Here is a 14,967-nt window from a genome sequence, read left to right on the forward strand (position 1 = left end):
TGACCAAACCATGCATTAGTGTTCTTTTACTTACCCTCTTGTCTTTATTTCTTTTTCCCACAAATAAAGGCTATGAGTAAATTACAAGAAAAAAGATAGATAAGAAAAAGAGGATAATTTACCAAAAATACATAATGGAAAAAAAGAAAAACTAAAATACGCAAAAAAAGAAAGACCTCAAAAAAAGAAAGAAAGAAACAGTTAATTTGGGTAAAAAAACAAATAAGTAAATGGATTAAGGTGGTTTAATTAACGTATTAAACGGCCATTGTTAATGGGGATTGTGGTGTGAGCCAAAAACAGGAACTTTGACATAGTAAAAGAGAGACTATGACAGACTAATAACAGCACCATTCAGAACCATTCCCACAACTTAAAAAACTCCTTTCTTTTTTAATATCCAATAAAAATAAAAGTTTCTAGATTTATTAGCATTTTCTTTTATTGTTTTTTTTAATTATTATTTTCAATATCTCCTCCTCTTTTAGCTGTTGTTTTGTTGTTCTTGTGCATATTTATTTTTGGGATTTTTAGCTGGTTATTTGGAGCTGGATCTCTTACCCAGCCTCACACCCCCGGTCCCCTCATTTCAAAATTCTCTTCTGGGTGTTTGATAAATTAATTAAAAATTTCCCTTTTTCCTTATTCTTCTTCTTCTTCTTCTTCCCTTTTTTGATTTTGGGTTTTCTTTGGGTCTTCTGGGGTCTAATCAACTTTGGGGGTAAGCGGATTTCTCGACTCGTTTCATTTGTACTTGGTTACAGATTTTGGTGTTTCTTCTTTCTTTGATCATCTATTGGAAGTGATTTTGGTGTTTGGAGGGAATGTGGAGGGACGCTGGAGCTCCTGCTGATTCTTTCTATGAGGTTCGCCCTGAGTGCACCGATGTTCCCAAAACCCGTTTCAAGATCAGGGTTAGTTTCCTTTTTCTTTTTCCTTTTTTCTTTTTCCCCCTAATACCCCTTTTGTTTAACTTTTTTGAATCTGCACCCCAATTGTAAGATCATTGTTTTGGTCGGTTGTTGCTTAACTGCATCATTCAAATTTGGTTTTGATCTGGATTTCTTTTGCCATGGTCGGAAGCTTTGATGGGCTGGAACAGGGTAGTTTTGTTTAGATGAGTGTCATCCTTATTGGTTCTTTCAAGCTATGGTCAACCTGGTGACCTTTTTGGTTCTTACTTTTGCATACTAAGCTTTTCTTTTCTTGAAATGTTTTTTCTAAACTCTAACTGGCGATGGCAGATTTTTAAGACTTGTGTTTTTGGTTGCCCATTTGACTATTGGTGTGTGGCAGGCAAGAAAAACTGGTTTGCTGAGCAACAATGCTTGCATATGTTTAGGTTTCCAAACAAATCATTTAGAAGATACAGTGATTTTGAGGTTTATTTTTATTTTGTTGTAAAGGTTTAGGATTTTCCTTAGGACAGGAAGATGAGAATGGTGTTGCCTGCTTCTTTTTTATATATTATTCTACTTGCTTGAAAATTATTTAGAAGATGTGATTTTTAGGGTCATTTTAAAGGCTTTAGTTTTTCTTAGGACATAAAGATGGATATGGTGTTGCCTGCTGATCAATTTGTTTATCATATATGATTCTAGTTGCTTGAAAAAGATGGGAAGCTATGGTGGTGCATTTTAACACTTTGTGTAAAATTTGTGTGTGCCATTACCATTTCACTTTTAGATACTTTATTCATCTAAGATTGTCAATTTGGAACACACCTATTGCTTTTAGAGGTTATAATTCAACTTTTATGCAGGCTGGGAAAACCTTAAGTGTTAGAAAATGGCAGGCAGCATTTAATCCCGAAGGGCAACTTGACATATCAAAGACTTTAAATCGCATACATCGAGGGGTAAGTTCAATTTCATTGTTAAAATATTTTTTGGGAGTTTGATTCTGCTTGTTCTGTTCAACGGTGTGAATCGTGGATAAGCACACTCATTAGCAGTTGGTCAACTTTTTCTGCTAATTGATAACTGATTTGCTTTTGAATTTTGATCATTGTCATCATTTCATAATGTAATATTTATTTTTTTTGAAAAAGTTATGAATATTCAAGAAAGTATGCTATGGGGGTAGTGATAAAATGTCTGGACACTAATGTTCAAAGATCTAATGATAAAGTTTTTCTTTGCCCAAATTTTCCATCTAATACAGGGGATCCATCCTTCAATCAGAGGAGAAGTTTGGGAATTTCTTCTTGGTTGTTATGATCCTATGAGTACCTTTGAGGAAAGAGAAGCAATTCGCCAGCGTCGAAGGTAGTCCTATTTAATTCTCTCACAATACTTAATGGATTTGCTTCTAATGTGATGCACAGTGAGAGAAGCCAGTCTATAATAATCTACATTGTTTGCTCAATGCACCATATAATGTTTCTACAGATTCTAAACTCATTTAAGTTCAATTGTTTGTGGCAAATACTATAGCTTTGAACTGTTCTTTGTAGTTTCCAAGAAACAGCACTCCCAAAAATGAACTTGATGGTAATGAGCATAATGCAGGGAGCAGGCCTCACCATAACCCTAATAAAAAACAGATTATTTATTTACAAATGAGAAGATTTCCCAGTTTTTTTCTTGTCACTTCATTTAGATATGATACATTTTACCCAAGTTTCTTGTAGATCGCTGCACCACTTCTCTAAATTAAATGAATGAAATGTGTGCTTTTCAACTTGCAGGATTGAGTATGCCACTTGGAAGGAAGATTGTCGACAAATGTTTCCTGTCGTTGGAAGTGGTAGATACATCACAGCTCCTGTAATCACAGAGGATGGTCAGCCCATTCATGATCCGCTTGTACTCTTGGAAACAAATCCGGACAATGGTCCAGCTGTACCTCAAGATACTGGCCCCGCCGATGGCAATCCGGATGGTTCACGGTCAACTCCTAATAATAATTTGGAAACTGTGAAGGATCCGAAAATAATTCAGTGGATGCTTACTTTACATCAGATAGGTCGGTAAAGACTTTAATCACACACAGGAACAGATTGGTTAAATTTCAACACTATGATTGCTTTACTACTTGACTTCACTACTTCTTTGCTTCATGTACTTGAAGTAGTGGTCTTGATATATTTTATCTCTGTGATAAGTGCAACGATATTATTTTTGTAATATAATTATTTAATTTCATATATTATGACAGTTGTACCTTGAATCAATTTTGTACTTTTTCTATAAAATTAACTATTATATAAATGTTTATTACAGGTCTTGATGTGGTTCGGACTGACAGAACATTGGTATTCTATGAAAAGCAAGAAAACTTATCAAAACTTTGGGATATTCTTGCTGTTTATGCCTGGATAGATAAAGACGTCGGTTACTGTCAAGGTGAGTAATTTTGGTAAAGTCTTTTCTCTTTTGAAAAATGAGATTAGTTTTCTAGAGAAAGTAAATGTTCTAAGCCCGACTTGATAATATTTTTGTGTAGGAATGAGTGATCTTTGTTCCCCCATGATAATGCTTCTTGAAGATGAAGGCGATGCATTTTGGTGCTTTGAGCGTTTGATGCGCAGACTGGTACTAACCTATCTTCCACTTGAGGAACTCTATTTTCGTGTTACTTTGTATTTGATCTATCTATCTCATTTGCATTAAGTCAACTATATTGAGTAACTGGCTGATGGTTTCACAGATGTTATTCTATATATTAGCTGGAGTTTTACTAAACGATTTTCTCTCTCTTCATCAACTGATTGAGTTCTTTGTTTGTTTCTTTACATAACCAAATACATTTTTACCTTCTGTAAAATGGTCAAGCCCGTGCTGCTAGTCCTAGGATCTTAAACATTTTTATTTGTTCTCTATCATTATATTTTCATTCTTAGAGTCTCATGGTGCATTTCTATTTGAAATTTTGAAGCGAGGGAACTTCAGATGCACTGATAGCTCTGTAGGTGTGGAGACTCAACTAAATAATTTGGCTGCTATCACACAAGTCATTGATCCAAAGCTTCATCAGCACTTGGGTATTGTTCATAGCCTTGTATTCTTAGTTTATGAGATATTACACTAGAACTATTGTCATCTGATGATTGTTGCAAATGGTGGTCAATTTAATCAGTCACACATTCTCATGAAAGTTTATAACTGAGGGGTCTAAAATAGACATTGTAACTATTTTACTTGCGTTCCAATTCGAGCTGATGGTTTTTGTTTTGTCTTCAGACTTTAAACTGTATTTTAATCTGCAGATTACAGATTCCCGTGCTTTTGTTCCGTTAAACTTCATTTTTCTGTCTGATTGATTGGAGTTAGATTTATCTTCTGTTGTATTTGCTTATTATGAGTTTTCATTCTTATCTTCTGTTGTAAAAGAAAGTAACAATGAAGGTGTTCATTTTATGTACACAGAGACACTTGGCGGTGGAGATTATCTTTTTGCTTTCAGGATGCTTATGGTTTTGTTCCGTCGAGAGTTTTCCTTTTGTGATTCCTTGTATCTCTGGGAGGTACTTTTCTATCTCTGCACTTTACTGGTCTATAAGTAGTATTTGAAAATATATCCTGAATATATTTTGCTCAAAGTCTGGATCTGTGAAAGAACTTTCTTTTAAAAGGGTTAAACATTGGAAAATCAAGTAACATCCGAGGATTCTTTACATGTATATGAAAGTTAATAGACTCTCATATAGATTTTGTTAGTAGGTTGCAGTTAATCAGGTACAGTGTGAGTGTGGTTTCATTTAAAAGCCGATCCGTTTTCTGCTTTATGCTATAAACGTCGTGAAAGATGACATTGCAAATTGTATTAATTTTTGGTAACTTTTGCTGTTGCAACAGATGATGTGGGCCCTGGAATATGATCCTGATCTATGCACATTGTATGAAGAACCTGATTTGGGCAATGAGAAAGGAGAGGGATCAAAAGGAAAAGCAAAATCGATACGCCAATGTGGGAAATATGAGAGGGAGAACTTGAAAGCAAAGAACTCACAAGCTCCTCTTCCCATCTCTGTTTTCCTTGTTGCTAGTGTCTTGAAAGATAAGAGCACAAAGCTACTCACAGAAGCTCGAGGTCTAGACGATGTTGTGAAGGTTTGTTTTTCGATCTTGTAACTTGATCTGTTAAGAACCTTCAACCACTTCAGGTAGAAAGATGATACATTAAATTGAACTCAAGCATGACTATTGACTTATCAGTTCCGGTTGTGGGTTGCACATAAAGTCCTGAAACTCTATTTGTATTCGTTTTAACCATTTTGGTCTAAGCAAAATCAAGGTTTCGACTAACCAATTTAATCTCTTGTTTCTTATTCTTATCCAATAGATATTGAATGACATGACTGGAAACCTGGATGCCAAAAAAGCTTGCACTGGGGCAATGAAGCTTCACAAGAAATATCTAAAAAAGGTAATTTCTTTTTTATTCTTGAAGTGTTTCTTTTGCAAAGTCTATTACAAGTTTGACAAGTGAGAGATAAAGGGTGTATGAACTAAACTCACTGATTTATGAACTTTGCAGGCCAAGAAGGCATAGCACTAGAGAAACCTGAAATTATATTTTTTCTGATCATTGAGTGGATCGGGCAAGAGATTGTCATATATTTTCTGCACAAACCGGTGGCCAGAATTTGTGGATCTATCCAAGTTTTCTGACCAGCTATACATTCCCACATATCAAATTTGTTGTATGTAAAAATAATTTGTTCATTTTCTTCTCTTTTTTTTTTTCATCCTTTTTTGATACTACAAAAAGAAAAAAACAGTGAAAAGAATATATTTCGTGATAACCATTTGATTCTTTGTAACAACTTTATGCATACAGAAGTAAATATCATTTGTATAAACGTTCCATTGCATAATCCATCAATTTATTTATTTTTAAATTGCATTTCTATGAAGATGTCCAAAAAAATATGCTTTGTTCCTAAAACTTAGATGACTTTTACATGTTACCATTTTAACTCTCAAACTAGTGAGTCATATGTGCAACATGAAATTTATGAAGTTAAAGGAAAAGAGTCGACCATAGCTTCTCTTTTTTTTTTTTTTTTTTTTTTTTTGTATTTTTTTAGATTTATGAACTTTGGCTATGTTATTTATTTATTTCTTTAGGACCAAGTTTGGCTATAATATTAATGATTGTTCAATTGAATTAATTTTTTTTTTTTGTGAAAAACTTTATTTTATTAAAATTAATGAGTATACAAAGATTTGTACCCTTTCTTTTTTGTTAAAACTACTCTTTTAGGTTCCGTTTAAGGTTCACAATTAGACTATTGTTGCAATTCGCCGATAAGGAATGATATATTGAGAAGCTTTAATGCCTAAACAAATCATGTACTAGCTCGCCTTGTATTTCGCTTGAAGATTTAGTATCTCGTCATGTTAATCAAAACGCCTAGATTGATGATTTGTTCGAACCTTAAGTATTAATCAGAATGCCTTTAGACCAGCTCACAGGGACTTAGCTTGTCACGTACTAATGCTCATTGGGTCAAAACGCCTCTTGTTAATATGCCAACGGCAAAATAGAAACTAGTTAAGAAATAATGTTGGGTCGTGGATCTCGCTTTCTTTAAGACATTTCGCGGCCTTGCTTCTTTGTATAAACGGATTTGTAATGTCTCGTTGTCCCCAGGATAAAAAGACCATGTTCTTCAATTAGTTTTGCACTGAAATTAATCTGAATTTTAACACTCAAATAAACACTTTGTTTTGCTCGAAAATCTCACATAATAAAAGTTTGATAAAGAGTTTTTCTTGTTTTAATCTTCTCAAAATGAAGAAGGAAAAATGTTTATATAGAGTGAGGAGACAAAGAGAGACATTGAAAATTGATTTTGAGAAATTAATTTTTGAAACGTTTGTAATTAAGGGGAAGGTTACGTTGTAAATTAAATGTAAAACGGTAAGAAAACGTTTAAGGAATGTTTGATTCCTAATTATGCGATAAAGATCATGTCATTTATTATATCTCATCTAGCCTAGGACGTTAGCATGTGCAATGAGATATTTTAGTATTTCGCTTAGCTAATATTATCGTGTAGTCATGATCAATATCACATAATTCACATAATTCGATGACTATCGCGTAGGACTCAAAACTATCAATCACATATTAGTTTAGTCCTTGTCAGATGATATCTCATATCGCGTAGTGTTATTGCGCAAATAAATTTTTATTCAACCAAAACAAATTTAAGGCCAATTGTTTTTTTTTTTTTTATTCAAAACATGTAGCATTTGAAAATTTAATTCTTAACTTATGTACTTGTGATTGCTATGCTTTGAAGGTTCAATTTGTCTTTTTCGAATTAAATTTGTGAAAGACATCTCACATCTCATTAAAAAGTGAAAAGAAATGAAAAGAAAAGTTGGATTATTCACCAAGTTATTTAAATTTAATTGTTTGAATGAAATATAAAACATAAAATGGTTAATTTAATTTTTAAGTTGGGTAACCCTAGATCTTAAAGCATGGAAGTAGAAGATCGAAGAGCTCCAGCTTCGCCAGTTGACAGGGTCGTCAACCATTTAAGTAGGATTTAAGTAGGGAAGTAGGGGAGAATGTCAAGGGCATACTTGTCCAAGGTGTTGTTTGCTTATGGTCGTACGCTCGAATACCCCTAAATAGTTTAGTCTATTTCTTTCATTTTCGTTATTTTCAACAATTTATTGAACGGCTGACTTGTTAACCGAGCAAAACAAGTGCCATGTGCATTGGAAGAGTTACGATTTCATATTTTTTAGATCCAATCCAATCTGTTGAAGATTTTGTCTAAAATATTTTAGGGGAATATCTTTGATTAATGAATTAATTAAAAGATAAGATATATCTTTGATTAATGAATTAATTAAAAGATAAGATATATCTTTGATTAATGAATTAATTAAAATATGTGATATTCAAGAGGTAAAAGATTTCCCTTTATTTTAGGAATCTTGTTAATTTCTTTAAAAGAAAAGAAGATTTATACAAATTTTTATGGTGTTGATATATATAATGAGAAAACCGAAAGAAAAATAAATAAGAAAAAGAAGACTATTTATGTTAGTGGTCGTCTGCAGAAGCTACTGGATTCTAAAGGTATTATGATCTTATGTTTATGAGATCGCTATGTTGATCGAAGTTACAATATTTGATGAGTAACAGACGAGACAGTGATTTGTGTGATCACTGAGATCTTTAGAGGGATTTATAGACGTTGTCAAAGATATTCACTCATGTGTTCAGGAGAAGCCTGAAGTCTGATGTCAAGACGCATGTTATTATATCATATTATTGAATAGAGCACCGCATGTTGTTTTGATATATATTGATTCAAGTGAATATTAATAAAGATTACTCATCAGGGCTATGCACAGCTTCCAGACGTAGACAATATTGGCCGAACTGGGTTAACAAAGTTTTTGTGTCATTCTCTTCTGCTGTCTCTCTAGCTACTACAACTGTTATTAGCTGTAGTATTAACTGAATGTTTAATTGATTATCTCACATTGTTTTTTCAATTGGTATCAGAGCGGGTTATTAAATCATGGAGATAATCAGAGAGGGACCATCAGCTTCTCGTCATCCTATACTGGATGGAAAAAGTTATTCATACTGGAAACCTCGTATGATATTTTTCATTAAAACTTTTAGATGGAAAAGCATGGAGAGCCCTTGTTGCTAGATATGAACCTCTAATGATCACTGTGGATGGAGTATCAGTGCCGAAACCTGAAGTTGACTAGACAAATGCTGAAGAACAAGCTTCAGTTGGAAATGCAAGAGTTATAAATGCAATTTTCAATGGTGTGGATTTAAACGTGTTCAAACTTATTAATTCTTGCACTACTGCTAAAGAAGCTTAGAAAATATTGGAAGTTGCATACGAAGGAACTGCTAAAGTAAAGATATCCAGACTGCAATTGATAACTTCAAAATTTGAAGCTTTGAAAATGACTGAAGATGAGTCAGTCTCTAAATATAATGAGAGGGTTCTGGAGATAACTAATGATTCACTACTACTTGGTGAAAAGATATATGAGTCTAAAATTGTTTGCAAAGTGTTACGCTCTTTACCCAGAAAATTTGACAAGAAGGTCACTGCCATAGAAGAAGCCCAAGATATAACAACCTTAAAACTTGATGAGCTGTTTGGGTCGCTACTTACTTTTGAAATGACTATGTTAAATAGCGAAAGTACGAAGGTAAAATGGATTGCCTTTAAATCAGTTTATGAACAGGAGACCACTGTAAATCAATCTGATAATGAAGTTACTCAAGATGAATCAATAGTTCTATAACAAAACAGTTCTCTAAGATGGCCAGGAAGTTCAAAAATATGAATAACGCTGGAACAAGTGTTAAATCTAGAAGACACGATGTTGAGAATTCTATAAGAAAGGTCAATGACTTTTCATACAGAAGAAATAGCGACCATGGTAAGAAAAAGAAGGATGTAGGGAGGTCGTTAAATGTAGAGAATGTGAAGGTTTTGGTCACTATCAGGCTGAATGTCCCACATATCTTAGAAGACAAAAGAAAAATTATTATGCTACCTTGTCAGATGAGGACTCAAATGATGACGAAGTTGATCATGGCATTAATGCCTTCACAACATGTATTACAGAAATCAATTCTGAAGTTGATAATGAGTATTTTAAAAATGAAGAGGGTGAAGAGCTAATGCTTGAAAAACTTAAAATACTAAGGAAGGAAGACTCAGAAGCCTGAGCTATTCAAAAAGAAAGAATTCAAGACTTAATGGAAGAAAATGAACGGCTGATGGGAGTCATATCATCTCTAAAAGTGAAATTGAAAGAGGTACAGAATGAGTATGATCAGACAATTAAGTCTGTGAAAATGATAAATTTAGGAACTGACAGCCTAGACTCAATATTGAACTCAGGGCAGAATGGTTCAAGTAAATATGGCCTCGGGTTTGATGCTTCAATAAGGAGTGCCAAGATTACACCTGAAGTAAGATTTGTTCCAGCTTCAGTAAAAGGAACAACCGAACCAAATTGTGAAAATGTGGTTACTGATACAGCTGCTAACCATTCCAGATGGATTTGTTATTATTGTGGTCGAAGAGGTTAAATTCGGTCATTTTGCTACAAATTACTAAGAGACAAGAGATATCAGCAAAAGTCAAAATTTAAAAACCATTAGAATAACTGTATGCTTGTCAAATGGAATAATAATATAAGGGGAACTCACATGATTTGGAGAGTGAAGACCTCTGAGAAGTGCAATGTTGCATTTACAACAGTTCAAACCCATATTGATGCTTGGTACTTTGACAATGGGTGTTTAAGACATATGACTGGCAATCGATCACTCTTTACTGAATTAGAGGAATGCGCCTCAGGTCATGTTACTTTTGGAGATGGAGCCAAAGGAAGAATTATTGCAAAAGGAAACATTGATAAGAGTAATCTACCATGTCTTAATGAAGTTAGATATGTGGATGAACCGAAGGCAAATTTGATTAGTATAAGTCAACTATGTGACCAAGGATACAGTGTAAACTTTAACAACACTGGTTGTATAGTTACTGACAAAAATAATCAAGTGTTTATGAGTGGCAGACGACAAGCAGATAACTGTTATCATTGGAGCTCCAATAGTTCAAACATATGTCACTTAACTAAAACTGACCAAACCTGGTTGTGGCATAGGAAATTGGGGCACATTAGCTTGAGAAGCTTAGATAAAGTTATCAGAAACGAGGCAATTGTAGGCATTCCTTCTTTAGATATCAATGGTAAATTCTTTTGTGGTGACTGTCAAGTTGGGAAGCAAACTAAAACTTCTCACAGAAACTTAAAGAAATGTTATACAATCAGAGTCCTTAAACTTCTACATCTTGATCTTATGGGTCCCATGCAAACTGAAAGTTTGGGTGGAAAGAAGTATGTGTTGGTTGTTGTAGATGACTACTCCAGATTTACGTGAGTTCGGTTCTTAAAAGGAAAGTCATTTACTGTTAAATTATGTATCAGTCTATGTTTAAACTTGCAACGTAAAAAGGGGCAAAAGATAATTAGGATTCGTAGTGATCATGAAAAGGAATTTGATAATGAAGATCTTAATAATTTCTGTCAGTCAGAAGGAATCCATCATGAATTTGCTGCTCCCATAATTCCTCAGCAAAATGGAGTAGTTAAACGGAAGAATAGAACTTTACAAGAAATGGCTCGAGTTATGATACATGCCAAAAATTTACCTTTGAATTTTTGGGCTGAAGCTGTAAACACAACATATCATATTCACAACAGGGTCACTACTGGATCTAGTACGACAGTCACATTATATGAACTATGGAAAAGAAGAAAGCCAAATGTTAAGTATTTTCATGTTTTTGGAAGTACCTGTTACATACTAGCCGATAGAGAGTATCATCGGAAGTGGGATGTGAAATCTGATCAAGGAATTTTTCTTGGATACTCTCAAAATAGTCGAGCATATAGAGTCTTTAATATTAAGTCAGGCACAGTTATGGAAACAATCAATGTTATGGTAAATGATTTTGAATCTAATGACAACCAGTTTAATACTGAGGATGCTGAGACTTCTTTTATGACTGATGTTACTACTACCTCTCTTAAGGAAATGCTTAAAGAGGATTCTCAACCAGACAGTGCGAAGACAAATTTAGAAAAAATAACTGATGAGACCTTGAATGATGAAACCGTACTTGTTCCATCTGCACATGTGAAAAGGAATCATCCCCTAAGTTCCATAATAGGTGATCTGTCAGCTAGAATCACTACCATAAGGAAAGAGAAAGTTGATTACTCTAAAATGATTGCTGATTTATGTTATGTGTCAGCAATAGAACCTACATCTGTTGAAAAGGCTCTCGAGGATGAATACTGGATAAACGCTATGCAAGAAGAATTACTACAATTTAAGCGTAATGGTGTTGGAGTCTGGTTCCCAAGTCTGACAGGGTGAATGTTATAGGAACTAAGTGGATTTTTAAAAATAAAATTGATGAATCAGGCAATGTAACAAAGAACAAAGCTCGTTTGGTGGCTCAAGGTTATGCTCAGGTAGAATGTGTTGATTTTGATGAAACCTTTGCACCTGTGGCTAGACTTGAAGCTATTCGCCTTTTGCTCAGTATATCATGTTTCCGAAAATTTAAAATGTATCAAATGGATGTTAAAACTGCCTTCTTGAATGAAGAAGTTTATGTAGCACAACCTAAAGGGTTTGTTGATTCAGAATTTCCTCAGCATGTATACAAACTTAATAAAGCTCTATATGGATTGAAGCAAGCACCTAGGGCTTGGTATGAACGTCTAACAATGTATCTAAGTGAAAGAGGATATTCTAGGGGAGAAACTGATAAGACATTGTTTATTAATAGAACTAGCACCGCTTCATCGTAGCTCAAATTTATGTGGATTGATATTATTTTTGGTGGATTTCCTCAAACACTTGTTAATAATTTCATTAACATAATGAAATCAAAATTCGAAATAATCTTAGTAGGCGAATTGTCTTGTTTTCTAGGGTTGCAGATCAAACAGAAAAGTAAAGGTATATTTATATCGCAAGAGAAGTATGCCAAGAACTTAATAAGAAGTTTGGTATGGATCAGTCAAAATACAAAAGACTCCAGCTGCGACAAATACTAAAATTACCAAAGATATTATTGGTACTGCAGTAGATCATAAATTGTACAGAAGCATGATTGGGAGTCTTTTATATTTAACAGCAAGCAGACCTGATATTGCCTATGCTGTTGGAATATGTGCTCAGTATCAGTCAGATCCTCGTATCTCTCACTTGAATGCAGTTAAACGAATAATCAAATATGTTCACGGTACAACGGATTTCAGTATTCTGTATTCCTACGATACATTCTCTGAACTAGTGGGATATTGTGATGTTGATTGGGCGGGTTTTGCTGATGATTGAAAAAGCATATCTGGTGGATGTTTTAAGCACCTCTGGTGGATGTTTCTTTCTTGGGAATAACCTTGTTTCATGGTTCAGTAAGAAACAAAATTGTGTATCTCTTTCTACAGCAGAAGCTAAGTATATAGCTGCAGGGAGTGGGTGTACTCAAATGATATGAATGAAAAGCATGTTGAATGAATATGAAATTATCCAAGATATTATGACTTTATATTGTGATAATATGAGTACCATAGATATATTGAAAAATCCAGTCCAACATAGTCGAACTAAGCACATTGATATAAGACATCATTTTATTAGAGAACTCATTGAGGATAAGATTATTACTTTATAACACATTCGCTCGAACTCACAATTGTCAGACATTTTTACTAAACCCCTTGATGCAACCACGTTTAAGCATTTACAAGCCTATTTAAAAGTTTATAAAATATAGCTCCTTAATTAGCTAAAAGGATGGAGAACTTTTGCACGTCCCATAATGATTGGATTTTCTGCGTCGTAATAGGGATTAACGCCTATCTCTTCGGCTTCTGTGGTACTTCTTCTTGGTAATAGAGTATAATTAAGAAGGCTTCAGGATTATTTAAGTTGCACGTTTCATTCTCGGATCTTCAGGCTTCTTCATCTTTTTATGTCCAGCTGTGACTTCGTTTGTTGTTATTATCCTTAAACAGATTCAACAATGGTGAACACTCGTAAGGGAACCTATACTGACAAGTCCTCCGAGGAAGTGCTTGAAGCTCCGAGCCCAAAAGCAACTGTGCATGGCATACGAGTACGTGAGCGACGATTCAAGAGCACTCTGCCACGGAGACCATATAAACTTCCTTCTAAGAAATCACATGCAGACATTCCTACAAACTCCGATGACCTAGATGACATTCCTTTGGCCCAATTGTTGAAGAAGGTTGCTGCTCCTGATGTCTTTCTTGAAAAATCTCCTGATCCTATTTTGCCTGCTCACTCTTAAGAGAGTTCGTCGTCTGAAGGTGTATTCGTCCTTACCCCTGGACTTCGCCAAACTTCTTCTGTAGAACCAGGTCCATTGCATTATTCTCCTTCGATTTAGTCGCCTATTCCGGACAATATTGCTTCGACTGATCCACATGCTGCTCTTAATGTTGTTGAGCCTGTTGGTAATGAAGATGTTGTTGAGCCTGTTAACACTGATGATCATAATGACGAGGTTCCCGTTGATGATAATGTGGATCAGAGTACTCACCAAGAAACACAATCGGTTCCTACAGAACCAAAGCCATCTAGGAAGAAGGTTCAGCAAAATCGGCGAAACATTACTACCAAAACTGGTCGAAAGAAAGTTCCTCTAAATATTCCATCAGTCCCAATTGATGGTATATCGTTTCATCTCGAGGAAAGCGTACAACGGTGGAAATTTGTTCTGCAACGGAGAATAACTGACGAGGTAAATATTTCAGACAAACATCATTTGTGTGTCAGTATTATGAATCTTATTGAGAAGGCTGGGTTGTCAAAAGCTATTTCGGATGTGGGCCCGTTTTATTCTCAGCTTATTAGAGAATTCATAGTTAACTTGCCAGCTGATTTTAATGATCCAAGTAGCCCGGATTATCAGATTGTTCATATTAGGGGTCTTAAATTCACAATTTCTTCTATTGTGATAAATGGCTTTTTGGGTAATGTTGTTTCAAATGACTTTTCTTCATCATCTCCGTCAACTAATAGTTTGGCTTTTGTATTATCTAAAGGGACATTATCTGCTTGGCCTGCTAATGGTACACCTGCTGTTGCTCTAAGTGTCAAGTATGTCATTCTGCATAAGATTGGTATTGCAAATTGGTTTCCTTCATCCCATGCTTCTAGCGTTTCTGTTGCGTTAGGGACATTCTTGCATCGCATCTGCAATGACAACAGGGTAGACGCTAGTGCATTTATATATAATCAACTGTTAAGGCATGTTGGATCATTTGGGGTCAAGCTTCTGATTGCTCTACCAAGGTTCTTTTCTGGTTTACTACTACACTTAAATGCTGCTGTATTAACCACCTTGGGTACACCTGGTTCTACTCCTAAGACCTTATCACTGAGCTACAAACTCTTTCA

At 34.7% G+C, this 14,967-nt stretch overlaps 1 protein-coding gene across 1 annotated transcript; it reads left to right on the forward strand.

Moving 5' to 3' along the window:
* The first annotated feature begins 267 nt into the window (after positions 1–267).
* On the forward strand, positions 268–5,845 carry LOC103501604 (uncharacterized). Its single transcript, XM_008465217.3, has 11 exons — positions 268–914; positions 1,763–1,858; positions 2,164–2,267; positions 2,690–2,967; positions 3,225–3,347; positions 3,448–3,536; positions 3,880–3,985; positions 4,371–4,468; positions 4,800–5,054; positions 5,287–5,370; positions 5,482–5,845. Exons 1-11 carry the CDS (start codon positions 825–827, stop codon positions 5,494–5,496), a joined length of 1,338 nt encoding a protein of 445 aa, XP_008463439.1. The 5' UTR covers positions 268–824; the 3' UTR covers positions 5,497–5,845.
* Positions 5,846–14,967: the final 9,122 nt, after the last annotated feature.

Source organism: Cucumis melo, chromosome 6 (genome assembly GCF_025177605.1).
Source record: "Cucumis melo cultivar AY chromosome 6, USDA_Cmelo_AY_1.0, whole genome shotgun sequence".
Lineage (NCBI taxonomy): Eukaryota > Viridiplantae > Streptophyta > Magnoliopsida > Cucurbitales > Cucurbitaceae > Cucumis > Cucumis melo.